At 39.3% G+C, this 22588-nt stretch overlaps 1 protein-coding gene across 7 annotated transcripts in view; it reads left to right on the forward strand.

Moving 5' to 3' along the window:
- Positions 1 to 22588, forward strand: part of ush2a (Usher syndrome 2A (autosomal recessive, mild)) — a 221115-nt gene that overhangs the window by 164904 nt on the left and 33623 nt on the right. For all 7 annotated transcript variants that reach the window (XM_085267418.1, XM_085267410.1, XM_085267383.1 and 4 more), the window contains 5 exons: positions 3150 to 3347; positions 3500 to 3654; positions 10620 to 10818; positions 18119 to 18226; positions 19248 to 19431. In XM_085267418.1, the coding sequence (XP_085123544.1) occupies positions 3150 to 3347; positions 3500 to 3654; positions 10620 to 10818; positions 18119 to 18226; positions 19248 to 19431 (844 nt within the window). The remainder of the gene's footprint in view (positions 1 to 3149; positions 3348 to 3499; positions 3655 to 10619; positions 10819 to 18118; positions 18227 to 19247; positions 19432 to 22588) is intronic.

Genomic DNA, 22588 nt, shown 5'->3' on the forward strand with positions numbered 1-22588 from the left:
GATTTATTGATAAAAACAGTACAAAAAACCAACCATTTGTACACATATTTACAAATAATAATAAAAAGTGAGTGAGTACATTTCAACATTTTCAGCAATCACTCACAATCCTGGCACTGCCAGGAGAAAGGTAGAAAAGCCAAATGGCTGCTCTCGGGGGCTCTAAGTTTATGCGTCTGATTATACCTTAAACATGTATGTAGTTTTTTATTTGTAGCTAAAGTTATAGCTCCATGTGAGTCAGTAAGCAATCTGAACAGCCAGGAAGATTATACCTACTTTTTTTAAGACAAATCTGTAGATGGCCAAGTACCAAGTCAAGTTGCATAAGTTAACTCATTCACTGCCAGCCATTGGCAGTGAATGAGTTAAACCCATTGACTCATTCACTGCAATTGACGGCTATAGACGTCAATGGCAGTGAATGAGTTAAGACACAATCAGTTTTGCCACTTGATGAAATTTGATTGTGGTCCAAATATAAGATGACAAATGAATGCATAAAGTCAGCCACATCGCCCTCTAGTTCCCTAGAAATTTAAGTTAACTAGTCTTTAGTATCAGTACTTTTCTATAGGCTTAATGTGTTTTAGTTATAAACATCAAGTATTTGCAGCCCTGCATTGAAATTATTACTTTTCTTCCACTTCAGTTCTCTAAGTCACAATGAAGAATAAGTAAAACGTTACAGCCATCTGTAAAACATGGCGTTCACAGAAACTGCAAGCCTGCAGAAGCCAGTTCTGCATTTACTCTAAATGTGTCAGCCGCTACAATCAAAGGGCTTTACAGACAGATGCCCTTCTGCACACACTCCCTCTGTCACACACACGCACCAAGACAGCTGCTGCAGTGCACGCTAATAGCTCTAACATGGTAACTCTGTCTGCGCTGTACACTTGCGTGTTATTAAAACTTAGAGATGGGCGTTTAAATGCCATTTTCACATTCTCTACTATTTATCAGCCCAAAGGGAGCAGGAACGTGTTTGTGTTTGTGGGCGTGTGTGTCGTGATTTTCAGTCTGTCCACACATTATTTATCTGGGTAGTTACGTCTGTTAAATCAAGACTAATTGTGGTTGTGGATATGTGTGTGTGTGGGTGGTTGTGTCCTCATAAATGATATGTGTTTTTGCATCCAGTTAGTTACTATTTTAGTGTGGCTCTGGAGTGTAGCTCTGCGTATGTGTTTTCATTACTTTGTCTGTGTATGTGTGCATGTGGCATGGGGTGGTTAGGATAAGAGTTTCTAGGCGATGCTGTGACACCATCTGGGCAGAGGCACATAAAGCTGTCGCCACCCACCATACACCAGATGTTTCTCAAGCACACACACGCATGCACACACGCATTCATGCGCAGAGTATCATGCTATACTTCTCTGGGAGAAAAAAAGAAAGAAGTTAGATCACGCCCAGATAGCTCCACATGTGAAGTGGGTGACATAAGTGTAAGCTGTATTATCCACAAGAGCTTTGTATTAACTTAGCTTTTCAATATCTTACAATCAAACACAGAAAAACAGATTGTATTATATTTCTAGGCAAACCTCACTGCTGTTTTTTTCATCTGTACATTTTTTTCTATTTTAATTATTCCAGAAGTACAGACAAGAATCCCAGACTGGTAGTTTACAAGAGACCATTTACACTCCTAAAAGTAATGCACAAATGTGTGCAAGTACAACTATATGTATAAATACTACTGTGCCTGTACCTTTGCAATAGGGTTGTAATAACCTGTCTGTCATAGTGCTTCGTGGCCTGACATTCACACTGGTGATAGTGCTTATATATAGCCAGGGAGCTGCTCCTGACTGTTGTTTGCACTTACGCACCGAACGACAGTTGAGTTTGCTTGGAGTCCGTGGTTGGGGTGCTCGAGAGTGCTCCATCGCTTGGAGTGAAGTGGAGATCTGGGGCACTGCCTCTGGATTGGCAGACTATGGTGGTGATTATCTTTAAGAAGGTTGACCGCAGGGTGTGGATCACATTTTTCAGCCTGACCGGGATTTGTCCATTAGTTGAACCTTGGATTCTAGAGGAACAATGCACTTTTTGTACTGGTCATGGACCAATTAACCAGCTCTTTAGCCTTTCAGGAATATTAGAACTTGCTTGGGAGCTTCCCCATCCAGTCTACACATGTTTTGTGGACTTGGAGAAGGCATTCAACCGCATCCCTCAGGGTTGCCTGTGGGAAGGAGTGCTGCAGGAGTATGGGGTGTCTGGCCCATTGTTAACAGCCATTCAATCCCTGTACAATTAAAATGAAAGTTTAGTCCGCATTGATGCCACTAAGTCAGACCCATTTCTAGTGGGAGTTGGACTCTGCCAGGCCTGCTCTTTGTCACCGATTCTCTTCATAATCATCATGGACAGAATTTCTACGTGTAATCATCTGCTGTAAAGCTTCTGACCTCAAAATCTCATCTCTGAAAATTAGCACCTCCAAGTCTGAGGTCCTCAGACAGGAAAGGGTGGAGTGCCCACTCTGGTTCAGGGATGATCTGCTGCCCCAAATAGAATAATTTCTAATCGTCTTTTTCACAAGAGAGGAAAGAGGAAAGAGGGGCGAAAGAGATTGACAGACAGATGTGGGGTGTGGCTGGAGCAGTTATTTGGACATGAGAGCTGAACATGAAAGCAAAGGTGTCAGTCTACATTCCTACCTTCAACTGTGGTCACAAGCTTTGGGTAATAACTGAAAGAACAAAATAGTAGAAACAAGCAGAAGAGTGGCCGGCCTCTTCCTTAGAGATAGGGTGATGAGTGCAGTCCTTCGAGAGAGGCTACTTCTCCACATCGAAAGGAGCCAGTTGAGGTGGTTCGGCCATCTAACTATAATGCCTCCTTTACATGTCCTTCCTTGGTTGGCCTAGGAATGCCTCGGTGTCCCCCAGACAAGCTTCAGGAGGTGGCCGAGGAGAGGGAGCTCTTGGTTTCTGTGCTTAGGCTGCTGCCCGCACGACCATGGGGTGGAGAAGCATTCACTTTTTATTTTATAATAGAGATGCACTTTGAGACTTTTAAGTAAAATGGAGAGGTGAGGGGTTTATATGGAATTAATAAACTTTTAATAATGCATTTTTGTCTTTCCCTTGCCCCCTTACTGTCCTCCCGTTTTTTTGACACTTACTGGGAAATAGACAATGACCTGGAGCCTTTTACCACCTATGAGTACAGAGTGAGAGGCTGGAACAGCTTTGGTCGAGGCTCCAGCAATGTTACAACAGTGACGACTACTGAGGACAAACCATGGGGAGTGGCAACACCCCGCTGGAGCCGCCTAGGTGAAAGAGATGATATTATCCAGTTGCAATGGCAAGCACCTGCCCGGAGTAATGGTTTGTATATGTGCATGGATATTACTACTTTAGGTTAGATCCAGTGATTAAAAGTCTTTCTCTGTGTTTGGAGTTCAGCTTGAGTAATTAAATTAATGCAGAGGCAGAAAAATCTAACAGTGGTTACCCAATTATCTTTAAAACTTCACCAGGGGAGATTACCCACTATGCTATACTGCGTGATGGACAAGAGCGTTACCGTGGGGATGAAAACAGCTTTACTGACGTTGGTGGGATCAGGCCTTTCCAGGAATACAGTTACCAGCTGAGGGTCTGTAACCGGGCTGGTTGCACTGATAGTACACAGGTAAGAATTTGTGTGGTTTGATGTCTTGTGATGGTTTAGAGTCGCTACATTTCAACATCACATGTTTCATCATAGCAAAATAAATATAATTTTGAGCCAAAAAAAGGAATGTGCCTTTGATTTAACAGGAAATACTCTCTATTCTGTTGTCTGTTCCAACTCAGTGCTATTTTTCTCTTCTACCAACTTTTCATGTAAAATTTTCTTACTTTCACACAGCAGCACACATACACACACTTTCTAAAACCATACTCTATTGTAGCACCCCATTTCAAAATGACATTATTCCACTGTATGATTATCTAATGGCTACTCTAAAAATGGCCTTAGCTTCACTGAACTAAGTACCACTTTACACTGTAGTTAAGTTCACTTCTTTAATTTTGCTTGAACACTTAAAGGTTTGTAAAAAATGATGAAAGTTAATTTTAGAGAGAGCATTACTTCTTCTTGAGAGAAAGTAGAAATGTAAATGAATGTTGTCAATGTCTGATCACGAACATACATTGCACTTGCAATTGATGGAATAAAATTACCTTAGTGTCAGGCAGGTTTATTCTTGTCCTTGTCACCTGTCTGAATACAAATATGCATTTTTGTATTTTCTCTTAAGAAAATTGTGTATTTACATTTAAACCGTTAACTTCACTTAGGGTTAATTTTTAAAAACTAGCTAAAAGCAATGGCCTGCAGTTGACTACTCTTCTGACTTGATGTTTGACCAGTGAATATCTTTTTACCGTCTCATTAAACCCACGTCAGATGCTGATTTGCAATCATTGTTTACATCATGAAGGTGGTGCAGTCCACAGTTGTTCTGCCAAGCGATATTTTACTAGCCCTGTCTGACCTTTGTTGTTATGAAATTATATTGTATGATGTTTCTACACTGCTTGAACTCTGTTCTGTTCTGCTGCAGGAACAAGCTGTTATTTAGCCATGTTTCCGCTCTCCCCCTGAATGCAAGGCTCTGGATTTGCTGAGCCTACCTGATGGTTCTGATAGTACCCATAATACCTTCACACAACTCCCCCTCCCTGCTATCTCGCTGGCTGTGAGCTGATATCACCACAACAATTAATTTCTCTGGCTTAGTGACGATGAAAGCTCATATTAAAAAATGTCTTTCTGGGTTTTTTAAAGTTAATTTAGCATCTCATTATTGTGACAAGCACATCCTTACATAAAGAGAAATCCTATGGCTGTGCTGCTGCAGGCGTGGATTGAGCGGAGCGGCTAAGATCAAGGAAAAATTGGCTAAATTGTTTGTGAGGGATTGATGGCATATCAATCCCTATTTGTGATATACTGATTTATTTAAGTACATCATAAATTAATTTCTTTGAAAAATAAGACTGGAAAAGGACAAGAGGAATGGTAAATGGTAACAGAGAGATACATGGGATACATAACGTATGGTTATATATGGCAATTATGTTACTGTTGCAAGCATTTCCTGCTGTCTGTAAACAGACTAAAACACATTGTAGTTTGTTAATACTAATGCAACACCATTCACCTCCTACTAAGGACTGATGTTTTTTAATTCACTGGTTCATTTGTTGGCTCTTGTATCCTTACAGAACTTAACAAATAATAGTTGGCATATTGATGATTAGTCTGCTAACTGTAAATAGCCAGTAAAGATTTATGGTAATTAAAATTTTTAAAGCCAGAGCAGTTCCTGTCAAACCCTATCAAACAGTGGCTACACAACACAAGACTGCAGACTTTGACTGTGAACCATTAGATTTGTCATTTTTGTCCTACTGACAAAAATAAACATATTACATAAATATACAATTTCAGTTTCTGCCTGGTGTCTCGTTTGCACTTTTGCAAGCATGCTTTCAGTTCTCTTTGTCTTTCTGTTTGTCAGCACGATTAAACTTGGTGGCAAGGTTGAGCTGAGACAGAAGAAGTCCAGATCTTAAAGAGAAAGACTTTTTAATTGTAGGTTTAGTTCTGGGCCATGAAATAGGACATTGGCCTTGGAGGATGATGATAATGCTAAACTGCCACCATGCATCATACAGTGATGTGATTTAGTTTTTTCTTCTTTTCTATATTTATCTTACTTACATGGGTGGAGAAGGTTAGGATAGCTAGGATAAATAAAATAATCATTTAAAAAAGTGCATTTTGTATTTACTAGGGTTATCTTTTTCTAATAAAAATTTTTAAAAAATAAAATAAAATTAGGAATGCTGAAACACTATTTATAGTACTTTTCCTGTCTGTGAGTTATGTAGGCTTAAATCACAAATAATAAATTATTGTTTTAAAACAAAATTTTTATACCAGTAAAATCTAAATGTCTGCATGATATTGGATTGTTCTCCTGTAAAAGTATAAAAAAGTAAACCACAAAAATTAAACAAAATAAGTAACTTTAGCGTCACACTGAAGATGTGAGATGTTTTACATGTAGTTAAATGTAGAAAACCTTTACAGATTAATCACTTTTGCTTTCATGCTTCCTTTCCGTAACCACTAAGATAATTAATTCTCACAGTTTACACCTAAGAGCTCAAATTCTTACTGGGGACTGTAGTGCAAATCTGTAGACAGTATCAGTGATGTATAAAATGTACCTTATGTTAGCACTGCTTTAGCTTCGGAGCCAGTTTAAATCTTAACAAGCAAAAGGTCGCTGGTTTGGTTTCAGTTGAAAACACTTGAAACTCTGCCAGTTCAAAAACCTTCATAGCGACCTGCTGTAGCGACCCCTAACAAGAAGTTTTATAAATTCCTTTTATAAAACTTTTTAAACTCATTGGATCATCCTGCATGAAAGCTACTAAGAACCCTTTATACATACAAGTACCATCAGACTACAAGCCCAGTCTTCCATGCTCTCTTTGTCTAACTCTCTTCCTCACACACACACATACATATGTTCACACAAACAAGCGCGCACACACTCGCAGCAGAGGGTAGGAAGGGAGTGAGTTGGATTAGTTTGTACACCAGTGAAAATTGGCCAAACAGTCCCAATTATGGGATAACTTGAGCTAACCTAATATACCACTGCAATTACCTGGCATCAGCCTCCTCACATACACACAAACACACACAGGCACAGACAAAGAAACACAGGCACTCAGGAACGCACACCTGCTGTGACAACAGAAGGTCCTGATCTAATATGGTTGGTCACTTAGAAAGGGAGGAAGAGCGATTGGTCCCTCTCTGTCTTCAAATCCTTTTGTCCTGTTCTTGCTGCTATTTGTCTCCTGTCATTTCCTTGATCTTAACATTGTAGTCCTCAGTTTCTCCCAGCTGTTGTCTCTGCTTTTTTATCCTTACTCTTTCTCACCATCTCATTTTCCTGAGGCTCACAAGTTTCTACTTTTTAATATGAAAAAAGATGGGATGAATGACAAATATTCTTTTCATTTAGCCAAGTAGGTTTATTGCATAATCTGTAATCTCTGCTTCTTTGTATACCCTACACTGTTGATCAGTCATGTTGGGACATATTTTGACTGTATGTGAAGAATTAAACCATTAGTTATTAGCTGATAATTTAGCTTCTTGTTGGCTTTTTGATGTAATTTTATGTATTTGAATTTGTAAAGAGTGACACAAAAACTAACTTCTGAAACCAGATATCATTTATCCACTATCTGGATATTCGTTTCAAATGGGAACGCCCCCTAATGCTAAGTCAAAAGACAAGCCAGTTGTTTGATCTATCACTCCTTTCAGTGAACTATAAAAAATACAAATCAGTGATTATAAGCCAGATGTAATTAATAAGAAAAACTAGCATCACGGGTCACTTAGCTGCTTCCTGAAGGGATCCCACATTATCCATCTGTCTCATCAAGTCTGAGTGCTAATTTTTGTTTGCCAGTAAAGATATGTGACATTCACGGATTAAGTTTTCATTTTTTTTACATTCAAGGAAAATATTGGCAAACACTTGACTGAAGCACACTCTGACTGATACTACACCTCCCCTGCATCCTCCTTCTTCTCTGCTTACTTTGCTGTTTTGTTCTGCCTCTGTCTGTTTACATGTGTACACCTGCATGCACCTGTGTGTGTTTATCTGTGTGCACGCACTTGTGTGTCTCTTTAGTTGTAGTTGCTGTGCTCTAATTGCATAGCACTGTGTGGGACAGGTGGTGGAAGTGCTAGTGACAGTCTATTAAGGCAGGATATCCCTGTTGCCATTAGCAGCAGATTGCCCTGTGATTCTGTGGTCTCCGCATTCACTCAGCGTTCACATGAGCTCACAGATACTACACTACGAATGTACAATACAATGGTCACTCTTATTACTGTACTAAGAAGCAGTAATTTTTTAACTTGGCCTATTAACAGATTGTTTAGTGATTTGTTTTAGTATGGTAGCAGTGATCAGTAATAAGACATTTTGCACATCCTTTATAATTATTGCATTTCCTACACATTGCATTGCTTGAACAGCTTCCAGTCGGATCCTCTGTCCTACTGGAACGCTAAAGGAAATGATTGGGGGAGTAAAGGCTCAGGATGGAAGCAATACTCTGGTGCTGCTGTAGTTCACTTAGTCAAGCAGGCAGCCCATATGCTGAAAGGCTGCAGGAGTCTGGGTTTGATTCTGCCCTGGGTCTGCCCCTCGTTTCCTCCCTACTTTTGTGTTTGCTCTCTGCTGTCTGTCCTCTCGAATAAAATCCAAGATCCAAAAAGAATTTGAGTTATATTCTAAAGGGAGATTTCTCTGGAAACAAGTTCATGTTCAAGTACAGTGGGGCAAAAAAGTATTTAGTCAGCCACCGATTGTGCAAGTTCCCCCACCTAAAATGATGACAGAGGTCAGTAATTTGCACCAGAGGTACACTTCAACTGTGAGAGACAGAATGTGAAAAAAAAAACAAAATCCATGAATTCACATGGTAGGATTTGTAAAGAATTTATTCGTAAATCAGGGTGGAAAATAAGTATTTGGTCAATAACAAAAATACAACTCAATACTTTGTAACATAACCTTTGTTGGCAATAACAGAGGTCAAACGTTTACTATAGGTCTTTACCAGGTTTGCACACACAGTAGCTGGTATTTTGGCCCATTCCTCCATGCAGATCTTCTCGAGAGCAGTGATGTTTTGGGGCTGTCGCCGAGCAACACGGACTTTCAACTCCCGCCACAAATTTTCTATGGGGTTGAGGTCTGGAGACTGGCTAGGCCACTCCAGGACTTTCAAATGCTTCTTACGGAGCCACTCCTTTGTTGCCCGGGCAGTGTGTTTTGGATCATTGTCATGTTGGAAGACCCAGCCTCGTTTCATCTTCAAAGTTCTCACTGATGGAAGGAGGTTTTGGCTCAAAATCTCACGATACATGGCCCCATTCATTCTGTCCTTAACACGGATCAGTCGTCCTGTCCCCTTGGCAGAAAAACAGCCCCATAGCATGATGTTTCCACCCCCATGCTTCACAGTAGGTATGGTGTTCTTGGGATGCAACTCAGTATTCTTCTTCCTCCAAAGACGACGAGTTGAGTTTATACCAAAAAGTTCTACTTTGGTTTCATCTGACCACATGACATTCTCCCAATCCTCTGCTGTATCATCCATGTGCTCTCTGGCAAACTTCAGACGGGCCTGGACATGCACTGGCTTCAGCAGCGGAACACGTCTGGCACTGCGGGATTTGATTCCCTGCCGTTGTAGTGTGTTACTGATGGTGACCTTTGTTACTTTGGTCCCAGCTCTCTGCAGGTCATTCACCAGGTCCCCCCGTGTGGTTCTGGGATCTTTGCTCACCGTTCTCATGATCATTTTGACCCCACGGGATGAGATCTTGCGTGGAGCCCCAGATCGGGGGAGATTATCAGTGGTCTTGTATGTCTTCCATTTTCTGATGATTGCTCCCACAGTTGATTTTTTTCACACCAAGCTGCTTGCCTATTGTAGATTCACTCTTCCCAGTCTGGTGCAGGTCTACAATACTTTTCCTGGTGTCCTTCGAAAGCTCTTTGGTCTTGGCCATGGCGGAGTTTGGAGTCTGACTGTTTGAGGCTGTGGACAGGTGTCTTTTATACAGATGATGAGTTCAAACAGGTGCCATTCATACAGGTAACGAGTGGGGGACAGAAAAGCTTCTTACAGAAGACGTTACAGGTCTGTGAGAGCCAGAGATTTTCCTTGTTTGAGGTGACCAAATACTTATTTTCCACCTTGATTTACGAATAAATTCTTTACAAATCCTACCATGTGGATTCATGGATTTTTTTTTCACATTCTGTCTCTCACAGTTGAAGTGTACCTCTGGTGCAAATTACTGACCTCTGTCATCATTTTAAGTGGGGGAACTTGCACAATCGGTGGCTGACTAAATACTTTTTTGCCCCACTGTAGTAACATTTTATTTTTTAAGTCTTTCTGTCAAAATTATTCAGTTTCACTATATAAATTATATTCTTTTATTGTACATGAGTTCATACCAGTAACAGTTCGCAGGAATCACTGCTCTTCCTACAGTATTGTTCAGATTTGAATGAAACCTAGTTGGGTCTTCAGTCAAACTGTGCTCAAGGTCAAGTTCACATTTGTCACTGGGGTCAGTAACCTGTAAATTGTGATGGATCTTGAACTGGATGACCTACTATGTCATTGATATTCTGGTTATTTTCTATAATGCAAGTTATGAATAATTTCTTTTTTGCAGTTTCATTTACAACACAGTAATTTGTGTCTGTCTATAAACATGCTAGTTTTCTTCATTTTTTCTTTATTTTTTTATTAAGTTGCTTGCTTAATGCATTTGTATATTAAAGATCTTCCTCTGTTATTAAAAGACTAAGAATCTTAGAAACAGGACCCTTTTTTGGTTGAAGTTGAAGTAAAATATTTCAAAATTGTTTTATATTTCAGCAACTTTTTCAGTTTTTCTTTCTTTGTGTTTTCTCTGGCTGTTTTTGTTTGTATGTTTCTGAACCTGTGTTTATGTGACGTGCATGTGTGTGTTTTTAGGTGGTGGCAGTAACAGTCCAGGGCGTCCCAGAGGACGTGCAACCTCCCGTGGTAACAGCTGTAAGCCCCTCCTCCCTCCACGTGAACTGGTCTGAACCTACTTTTCAAAATGGAAAAATACAGCGGTACCACCTGAACCAGACTGGTGTTGGAACTATATTCACGCACATCGATGGACCCAGAAATTTCACAGTGACTGGTAGGACATGGCGTATCCTTCTCCTCACTTTTCCTTACTTGTTCATACTCTCTTCCTGTTTTTTTTTTCTTGTTACGGTCTTAATTGTACTTTCCTTTTTCTTCAGCTTTGTCCTCCATTGTCACGCTTCTTGTCCCTTCTTCTCTGTCGTGTGTTATTTTGCGTACCGGTTTGTAGAAGCTGTGTAATGACTGAATTTACACCTGATTGCTGCCACATGCTCTCTGTCCTAATGGCCTACACAAACAGAAACATACTGGCATGTATGCACATAAAAGAAAGAAAAATACACGATACATAGAAGCACAATCAAACACAACATGGTTAGAAAGATCACAACACAAGCTGAGGGTCACGTAATTTCACAGTTGAGAGAACAAGTGAATCCACAAACAATCAGATAAATCTACCAAAAGATTGACTCAATGGAAAAAGTCTCAAAAGGGAAAAACAGACATGTTGACTTACCTTCATACTACAGATTTGCACATGAATATGATGGTGTCAGGGCTGGGCGATGTGTGAGTCTTGTTTTATCTACTCCAAGGGGGAGCAGTGTTGTTGGCCTCCTGCCATGAGTTACAACACACATATACACACACACGCAAAATCAAACATCTGTATAAAACACTGTAAAGAAAACATTTACTGTCTCTTATAAAACAGATTATATTAGTGACAAAGGAAAATACAAATCGAATATCATCACTGTGGGTGTAGTAAAGTGTATTTTGGGACTGAAATAGCACTATCTGAAAAATGTTGAGTCTTTCAAAGCTGATTGCATTACCCCCTTTTAAATTTTTATGTATAGGAGTCAAGTGATGACATCTTTTGAAGCTGAATTTCTGTGGCATTTTCTCTTCACAGTTCTCTACTGTGCTCTGTGTTGGATTCAGACCAGGCATCAGCTTTGCCAGTAGCCAATAGACTATTCCCATGGTGCCTGTGGTTGGCTTGTATGGTCAGGAGTTGTGTGCATGTGTGTTTGTATGTGTAGGCACGAAGCAAAGCAAACAATGCCAAATAGAGATGGTAATGTGCTGTAATACTGTACCAGCCCCGTGTGCCAGTGTAAGCAACCAGCGTGTGTGTGTGTGAAATTCCCCTGTCCCCCAGTGAGACACTGGAAAACTTTCAGCCAAAATCACTACTGGGGCAGTCTTTTTCTCTCCTCCTTTATTCCTCTCTCTTTTTATCTCTGAACTTTGCAGCTCTCCTTTTGGAGCACATCCATTTTTTAGGAAGTCAGTGCAATTTACTGGAGTGTTTTTTTGTTTTGTTTTTTACAGCAGTTAGAAGATAAGATTAAAGATCTAAGAACTTTATTATTTGCAAAATAATCCTTATACACGACCACGAGTTGCTCAATAAATAGAAAATAGAGAATTACATGTAACTCAGTGGCTAGTACTTAGTGTGACCCTCATTTTCCCATCAAAAAACTGCCAGACTTCTTGAATAGATTTTACAAGAACCATTCCTCAGAGATTTTGGTGATTTAAGCTTTGTGACATGGCGCATGCTGAACAGCGTATACTGTGGTCCAAAAGGATGGATGTGGATGGAAATAGTTAACAGCAGTTCTCAGGTATGCTATGTCGCTTAAACTGTGCTCAGTTGGTATTAAGGGGCCCAAAATATCCTCCACAGTATTACACCATCAGCAGCAGCCTGAACACTTGATACAAGGCAGGCTTGATTTATGCTTTCATGTTTTCACCAGACCCCCACCAGACAACATCATCCTCTGTTGTCCAATTTTGAGTCCGTGTGAATTATAGTTTCCTGTCCTTAGCTGACAAGAGTGCCACCCGATGTGATCTTCTGCTGCTGTAGCCCACCTGCTTCAAGATTCAACATGTTGTGTGTTCAAAGATGCTCTTCTGCATACTTTGGCTGTGATGAGTGGTTGAGTTAGTGTTACCTTCCTGTTTGCTCTGTCTGACTATTCTCCTCCGACCTCTGGCATCAACACGACATTTTCACCCAGAGGACTGCCGCTGACTGGATATTTTCTCTTTTCGGATCATTCTCTGTAAAACCCTAGAGATGGTTGTGTGGGAAAATCCTAGAAATACTCAGATGAGCTAAAGTTATAACAGTAATTATTGCACATGAAAAAATAAAGTGGCCTGTTATAACGAGAAGGGGATATAACAGGGATAGTGAGATAAATGATATCCAGTGTTACAGATATCACTGACTCTTACAGAAGGAGGAGGAGCTGAACAAAGTGCTGGTCGCTGGTAGAAACAAACTCCTCCTTTCATATTACTCCACAGTGTGGTGTGCAGGGAATGAGATGTATTGTCTGTAATACTGAATAGTTTCCTCAGCATTGTCTCTCTGACATCTCCACCAAAAAATCTGAACAGAATCTAAACATTTTTCAGGCTACAAATAGCTTTAAAATAGTTTTCATGTATTTGTTCATATTTCAGGTTAACTTGTATATTTCATTTGGTATTATTATTATTATTATTATCTTTTTTATTATTATTATTCTTGTGTAAAGCTTTGAGTTTTGTTTTATTTTGTCCTTATTATCCTGTATGGACTAATCTTCAGCCAGTCATAAACAGACAGGCTTAAAATGTTTTACTTTGTAACTAAGCAAAAACTAATATAGAAAAAGCGAAACGGTGAGTTCAAGGAAGACTGAGGCAAAGATGTTCAACAGAAAAAAAAATTAACAGAAGACTGAAGAGAGAAAGGATCCGAGGAGTGACATGTTTTAAAAGGGAGTGAAGGAGAAACAGAGGAAGGAGTGAAACAGATAAAAAGATGGATGGGCGAATCTAAGTGTTTTCAGTGAAATATGAACAGAAATAATTGCTGTGCTATTCCCTCATCCTTAATGTTTAATACGCTATTATTCATCTTCTCTGCATCTCACCACTGTCAGACAGACACTTCAGGATCTTTGTCACACACACGCTCACTGAAACCACAGAAACTGCTTTTTTTTTTAGCTACAACACTTACGATTTTAAATCTTTTTTTATGCAGGATTGTAACTGGATCTGATGAATTCCTCAGACCAAAAATGGCCTCTCTTATTATTTTGGTATGAGAGGTGTACATTTATCAATGAAAGCTCAAATGAAAACTTCCATGTGAGCTTTTTTTAAAAAACAGTCAAGTTCAAATTCATTCCAGCTGCTTGTACCTGTTGCTTTTGAATTAAGATACAAAAATTCTGAGATGTATTTGTTGCCCAAAGCGTCACCCTTTTGGCTTAAAATACACATATATATATACATACATATATATCAGACATTTTAGGAATTTTTTGTTTGCTTGCAGAAAAATCTTCACCGTGATAAAGTGGAGCACTGAATAACAGCACCGTGAGTCTAATAAACCACTATGATGACAGAAATTAAAATTATAGAAAAAAAGCGACTTCCCCCATTTCTTGTTTATCCTTTTTTGCCACAGGAAAAGCAACAAACAGACTTGCATTAATGGCATCCAGAGCTGTTTTAAAAAGTGACACTTTATAGAGAGAATTAAGTACAACTGTACAAAGACACCCCATGTGAATCAATATTAAGTATTGCTATCATTAGCTCACAATGAATTATTGCCTGCAATTATATAGATTATGGCATTAATCATGTGTTTAATTGGTCTTTTGTAGGCTCGTTATTAATTCAGAACTGCAGGGAATAGAGTATGTTCTTTTATTTATTAATGCATTTTCCTCACAGTCCACTCTGTGACTGGTACGCGCTATAGGTACAAGTACGTAGACACCGAAGTACCTTTGTTTAAATGCCGAATATGTCTCAGAAGTCTCATTGTTATAGTATGCAGAAAGTGTTCGATCAAGCCATTTAGCAGCAACACACTATAACCTTCTCAAGAAGTTAAGAATAATTATATGAGGGAAATTGTGGAAAGATTCTTTTAGATACTGTTGATTTATTCAGATGCTGAGTGGCTCGATGCTGCTTCTCTGTTTTTCTTTTGTTGGTGTTTACTTAATAAAAGAAAGGCACAGTTAAGTAAAGTCAGAGTACTGACTCGGATCAAGAGACAAACCAATAATCAAAAGATAATCAAGCAAAATGAATGTTTGTTTCAACATTCACTCTAAGCTATGTTAATTAATGCCAATAAAACTCCATGATGGATTGTGTGTGTGTGTGTGTGTGTGTGTGTGTGTGTGTGTGTGTGTGTGTGTGTGTGTGTGTGTGTGTGTGACAGAGAGAGTGAGAACCTGATCTCACTGTTCCATCCCAGACGGTCTCTGCATTAGGGAGCCACAGACAGGAAGTCAAATTCTTAATTATTTAGGAGAGGTGTTATCAAAGCTCTCTTCTCTCCCTCCTCTCTTTTGCGCTCTCTTTTCTTTCATTCTCTGCATCAACTCTTTTTTCTTTCCCATGATAATTTGTTTTTCTTTCCAGTCTCAAGTTTTGTTGTACCACCACGCTCTCTCTCTTTTTCTCTCTTTAAATTCCTTCTCAGCCATCCTTGCATTTCTTTCTTCTGCGATTTTCCTGTTTGGTTTTTCCACTTTCTCTGCATCTACTCTTTCACTTTTCAATCCCCACCACCCCCGCTCTCTCAGTCTCTCTCTTTCTCTCTGTATCAGGTGACAGGCATGGTATTGCGGCCTGCGCCCATCATCCTATCATATTCTCTAATGCAAACAGAGAATGGCAACCTGTCAATAAAATGCCGTTTTCAATCAGTTATTTTTACTGCAACACACACACCCAACAGCAGTCTCACATTTGTGTCACTTGTTTGCTCTCTTTCACACGTCCAGTCTCTCTCCTTGACATTTTGCTCGAACACCAACTCTCTATCTTACTTCCAGCGTCTCTTAGTCTGCGTTTCCCTCAAACACAAACACCCAGTGTGTCCAACTCTTACGACGACAGGAACAACTCTTTGTCAGTGAGCCGCTGGCTTCTCGCATCCAGACCCCCTCCACCTGTTTTTCACTTCCTAGTGATCACTGCTATAATGATTGAAGCTTCCTCTGTCTTTCCATAATCAAGCACTCGAGCGCATGCATGGCTACACACACATGCATACAAGTATGCGCACACACCAGTATGCGCAGACATGGCATCGTTTCTCCAGCAGATCAACACTGCCCTCTTCAGGACCAGAGTTATAGCTAATTTAAAACATAGCAAGAAACATCAAAGGGGTTCTTCTTTAGGTTTAAATGTATGTGCACATGCAAATCTATGAAATGACAAGTGCATCTGCACTTATTTTTGCCTTATATAGAAAATGGAAGAAGGAACAAGAGAGTCAAGTGATGCTAGACTTTGTAATTGTTTACGTTCAAGGGTGGAATTGATTCATTCGTTTTCACAAGCACGTTCTCCGATCACTCCACACTCCTTCATGGCACGATAATAGGCTGTAATTAATAGGCAAAACTTGAGAATTCTGATGAACTTGTGAGACATTTTGTTACCTCTGAAGCCAACAGAAAGTTCTCTCCTCATGGTCTGCCGTAAATTGTTACAATTTTTAGCTCATGTAGGCAGACCGCATCTGTTTGTGTGTGAAAAAATGTAGCAAAAGGTTACCGTTTTTTTTCAGCGTTGCGACAAATGACATCATTGGCACCGTAGATATCATTTACTATGGTAGAGTGCACACATGCAGATACACACGCTTAGTTGCACAGTTAAATAGTGTAACAGAACCTTACGCTTCGGCCCTGGTTCTTTCGTATGGCTGGCAGATTTCCTTTATTTAACCCAAACACAGGGCAACATTGCGAGAACATTGGCACACAGACACATTGATTAGAGCTTGGGTTAAGCGTGGCAGGCTGCGAAGCATGTTAAGCAGGGTAAGTAGTAGAAAGAGACGTGAGGAAGACGCGGTGAAGGCTTCCACTGTGTGTGTGTGTGTGTGTGTGTGTGTGTGTGTGTGTGTGTGTGTGTGTGTTGGTGCACATTTTCTTTTCTGTATGTAGTCAACACTGGGTGGGTATTGTATTGTAATGCATACAGCAGCTGGGATACACAGTAAGGTTTCTCTTTCTTTCTCTCACCCTCCAAATATACACAGTTGGAGACAGATTTTGATTATCAACAAAATCACAACAAAAAGATGTTTATTTAAACATTATTTCTACTAAATTACAGATTTAATCTTTGTGTAGTTTAATTGTAATATCTGCATCATTAGTTTATAGAGTTGTCTTTGAACTTTCGTATTAATCATACACATATCGCTCCTTTTACTACAAGAAATTTTAAATCTTTCCATGGAAAAAGTTATGATTCGGTTATTTCTGACTCTAAATGCATTTGTAATATTGTAATAAATGGGATTACTAAATAAATTGTATAGATGTTTATTACTATAAAAACACTTTTAATGACAAATGATATTAAATCAATTCTTCCTCACCTAAAATAACGTGCAAATAAAGAATTCAGCACACTACATTATGCAGTCATCCTTTTGAAATAAAGTCATTTTAGTTCTTTCATTTTCCTTTGGATTTGATTTGCAAGCTGTTGTATGCTGTCAGCTAAGTGAATGACCATAAAACATCCAGTCAACCCCCAATGTCAACACTTAGGATTTGCATTCATCCTCACACTCGCACCTTACATCAGCAATCAGGCAGGAAATATATCTGAAGGAAAAACAGGTTTCCAAAGAGTAGGAAAAAGAACTTTGTTTAGGTACGTGGAGGATTTTTACATTTGCTTCTACTTTTTAAATCCTATTATAAAAGCTGATTTCCTGTGGTTGCAGCTAAAGGACCACTCAGTCGCGATGTGATTTCTTTTAGACTGCATAGCAGGTGCCTATAAATAAATCATGTCTGGACACAGTAGCCTAAACGCATACAGAGGTATCATAATTATCATAGATCAAAAGCTGATGACATTACAGCGTTGGGCCGGTCCTATCCCGTGTCAGTTCCGCGGCTTCCCATCTTTACGTTGTTTCATTATTGAGTTATGGCATGCATAATTTAACACCGACAGATATGGATCCATCCATTGAGAGAGTGTGGAAAGAACAGAGGGAGAGAGAGGGAGAAAAAACAGTCAGGAAGAAAATGAGTGATATCATCTGAGCAAGCATTCCCTTTTTTCTTTCCCTGTTCCATTCTCCCTGTTTTCCAGTTTACTGTTTCCCTTCTTACCCACTTTATCCCTCTCAGTTTATATTTGTGGATTTCATTTTTTGTTGCAAATGTGCAGTTTATTAAAATGGGAAAATGTTTAAAAATGTGGACATGGGTTTACTAAGGCATTGATTTTAGCACATGCTCACACATATCTGTGTGTTACAGGTTTGCAGCCATACACAGAGTATAGTTTTGTGCTTGTGGCCTGTACGTCTGTGGGATGTGGAGCCAGCTTACCATCCACAGGATGCACCCTGCAAGCCAGGCCTGCTGGTATACGCACACGCGTGTGCACACACACACACACACACACACACACACACACACACACACACACACACACACACACACAAATCCTCTAGTATTTCAAATGTATTTTTCAAATGTATGTCTAATTTACAACCCAATGGTTGGATATTTTTTGTTGTTTGACACAGAACAATATCACAGCTTGTTATAATTTTAATAAATACTGAAATGAAGTATGTCTGACTTTTAGTATTTTTGTTTTTACAGTGTACCTTGTCTCTTTTTGATTTCTTCTTTACATCTATGCTCTTTTTTCTGCTCTGATTTCTGCATCTAATTAGTTGTCCCCTGTGCTTCCTCACTGTGCAGTATTTCGTAAACCCTTTAGCTTTTGGCTTTTTCATTGTATCAAGTGTGGACACTTTATATCGTTGAAGTTTGTTGTTGTTGTTTATTTGATTTTTTTTTTTTTTTGATTCTTGATTCTTCTTGAAATGCATTGCACATCTCTTCTCTTAGATTTCCTGCTATTTCTTTTCTATTTAAATAGGATTTTTTTCTCTTTTCTGCACTTTTTAAGCTATTGTTTGTTGTACATTTGTCCAGTCTCCTTATTTCTTTTATTTGGAGCTACTATTTCTTGTTTTTTGGGCTCACATTTCCTTGCACTTATGCTTGTGTCTCATTCTTACGTAGTCTTTCATCATCTTAAATATACCAATCTTGGTAGTTGGACTGAATATATGGACAAAATATTTAAGCTGATAAAAAACTAGATTTTGAACCATCAGTGTTGCTCATTTTAAGTCGTGAAATTATAATTTGATCATATATATTGTGCATAGCATTTCAGTGCTTTACTTGTTAAACAAACAGTGCCCTTAGTTAACGAACAATAAGCTTTAATAAACAGCCTGGTTTCTCTACACAAAGTGATGCTATTTACTTTTTTGGAACAGAAGTAGGACTGCTGACTAATTATAGATGCAAATTAATTATTTAAGGAGGCTCTCATTTGTTCTTCTTTTCTTTTTTTATACTCTAGGTGTGTGGTCGAAGCGCAGACACCTAGTAATAAACACATCTGCAGTGGAGCTGTACTGGGATGAGCCATCCCAACCTAATGGACACATCTCCCAGTACAGGCTGAACAGAGACAGTCAAACTATTTTTACCGGAGACCACCGTGACCGGAATTTTACGGACACTGGACTCTTGCCAAATCGCAGGTAAAGAGGATGAACTCGCGCTCATTTATACATGCAGGAATATAAAAATGTGTGTCCATGTAGACGTCACACATACAAAAACACTTGACATGCAGCTTCACAATTAATCATCACCGCGTTTGTGTCTTTATACGTGGATCACCCTAATTTAAAAGCATTCCTATCGCCCAATCCACGCCTCTCTCAGGACTGCACTCTGCACATGTCTGTTTGTGTCATTTAATGAGCAAATATTTGACATGCCAATGACTGATGCAAACATTGCCACGCACACAAATTAAAATCACGAATCAGATCTGGCTTTTGCTTGCAGACAGCAGTGAAGCGTTGATTTTGTTTATCTGTTTATTTTCATTTAACCTTTATTAATCCATGTCTTTTTTCCAGTGCGGATGTTCTGTTTTAAATATGGGAACGATACCTTCCACTCCCTATTATTTTGACTCTCCTGTTTCTCCTCGAGCTTCTCTCTCCCAAGACAATTTCTCCTTACCCCAAATAGAATTCCTGGGATAACACCCTGCAGTACTCCAATCTCCTCTATGTGTGAGTGAAAGAGAAAGAAGAGCGAAAGAAGATAGCACTGTATGTGTGTGTGACGTTTAATTTTCCTTAATTCCAGATAGTCTGCCAGGAGGCATACCTGCTCCGACCCTTCGCTTCTCATCGCTTGTCTCGCTTCTGATTCCTTTCTCTTCCTTCTCACCCTCCCTCCCCTCCTATCCTTTCCTTCTTACCTCATTCCCTTCCTCTTCCCCTTCTTTTCCCAATTTAGCCCTGCGCCAAGAATTACACAGGGAGCACCGGCCCCATTATCCAGACAGACTTGTGTGTGCATGTGCAAGTGCGCACGCTCACATGACTTTGTGTGTGTGCGTGTGTACGTGCGTGAGACTGCTCAAAGTGGCCATTGATTATTTATGACAATGTTGATTAGCTGTCACTTTGCTTCAGCAGCCCAGGAAGTGTCTAAGATGACGAGAGAATTAACCTATTCCCTCTGGCTGGCCCCGCAGGACACACTCACACACACACACACACACACACACACACACACACACACACAGAACCAGATTCACAGCCAAACAGATGCAAATGCCTCACTGACCGATTACCTTCTCCACACACACACAATTTTACTTTTGATATCCCAAGGCGCTGTTTACATTTAAGTAAATATCTTCCAGTGATGAAGTGTTTAACTTCATTCTCCCACTGAAACCTTATGCCATCATAAAATTCTCCCTCTCCATCACTCTGTCTCTTCTTCACTCTCTTCCTCTCAGGATTTCTGTCCCTCTGTCTTTCTATCTCTCCTTGACATAGTCAGTGTGTCTCAGTGAGCCACATTTATTTATGTTTTGTGTGTGTGTGTGTGCATCTGTGAGAGTAACATATGAGTAGTTTTAATACCTTTTCCTGAGTGCGTTCTAACCCAGTGCAGAGGCACTAATGGCCTCCTGTTTAAAATGCTCTGTACAGGAACAATAACCCAACACCCGCTGCCTATTAACACATGTGTGCTAGAGTTTATAGCAAATTAAAGGCTTTTAATGCTAAATGGTGGCCCACTTACACAGCTAATGTAGGCTTTAGCACCAACCAGCCACACGCTCTTAAAAGGGAAATCTATCTTATGATGTCATTGTCAAAAGAAGTAGAGAGTGGGTCGCGAGCGGCAGCGAGACAAATGAAATCGAGAGAGCAAAGGTGTATAACAAATGTGAAGAACAGCACAATGATAGTTATTACAGATAAATAGAACCTTTAAAGTGTTGAAAATTAAACTTTGCTAGCCTTTCTTCTTTATAGAGTTTGTTGTTTATGTAGTTTAATCAATATATTTATTACAACTTTTAACCTTCATGTTTGTATTTTTTTGTTTTTTATTGATATTTATAATTTATTTATTATTTTTTTATCTTCCATTTCTGAATTGGCTTCATAGTGTAGTAGTTTAGCCAGTCACCCAAAACATCCCCTTGCATATCAAATCGAAATCGAGGCATCGAATGTAAAAAGCTGTGGTGACCTCTCGCAAATAAGAAATCGGCTAAAATAAGCTACTTCCTTCAAATATCTCTACTGTAACCAAACAAATACTTGTGGACTTAATAAAAAATATTTGCACATTTGACTTACTAGATGAAGATGAAGAAAATAATGCATGTGATGACAAATTTCCTGTTGGTCTGAACATACAGAGCACAGATTTTCTTATGAAGTTCATAATCTAGTAAGATGAAACTCAATAGGCTTAACTCAAAAAAATAGTTGAGATGATATTATAAGGATAATTAAGGGCTGGTCATATTGCATATACATTAGTAGAGGTTTTCCATTTGTGACTAGAAACATTGGGGAGAAGAGTACTGAAACAAACTGCGATTCACTGTGATTTTCAGGATTTGGTATCCAGCAGTCCTTCTGGCTTTTCAACTTTCTTCTTCCTTCAGCCCAAAAGTATATTTTAACTTGTCTTGTGCTCCATATGGGTGTGGTAGTTCTTGCTAGAAAGAGGTATGACTCTGAGAAGAGAGAAGGCGTGGTAAAAGAGAGACTTTGCACTACTTGTGCAAATTTTTTTCGATTTTTGATGTGTCCGAGAAGCACATTATCAGATATCAGTCATCTCATCAATTGGTCTCTGCTTTAAACCAAGGTGTGAAGGAGGCCTTTATTACATGTTATAAGGCTTATAAGTCCTCTTAGCAAGCAGTGTTTTAATAAAAGTCTTACATTCTTCTGCTAATGCCTCCAGTTCTACCACATAAAAATGCTTCTCCTTAGACTGCACTTGCATGCTGTTTCCTGAGAATAAAACCTACACTTACGTTTGTCATATTAAAAGTAACAAATTGCCCCTGTGGTGTTAGGAGATTAGCGATATGCTCGGTTCATGAGTTGTGTTTGTTCGTGGCTCTTTGTTAATTTGTGCTGCTCTTAGTAGATTGCACTGGTCATTATTGAAATGAACAGGTTGCATTTGCTTTAATGTTAACAGATTTGTACTGTTAGTAGATCATCCACAGAATTTTCCACTTCAATTGTGGCTTCACACTGATTTACTATGAGCAGAGATTTTGTTGTACATCAGTGAGACCATTGCGTTTGCACAGCTGGGCTGATTTTCATTATAAAAATGCAGGGCAGCTGA

The sequence above is a fragment of the Mchenga conophoros genome, linkage group LG1, assembly GCF_057382185.1.
Source record: "Mchenga conophoros isolate Kocher_MC1m ecotype Shallow Benthic linkage group LG1, M_conophoros_male_GT1.1, whole genome shotgun sequence".
Classification (NCBI taxonomy): Eukaryota; Metazoa; Chordata; class Actinopteri; order Cichliformes; family Cichlidae; genus Mchenga; species Mchenga conophoros.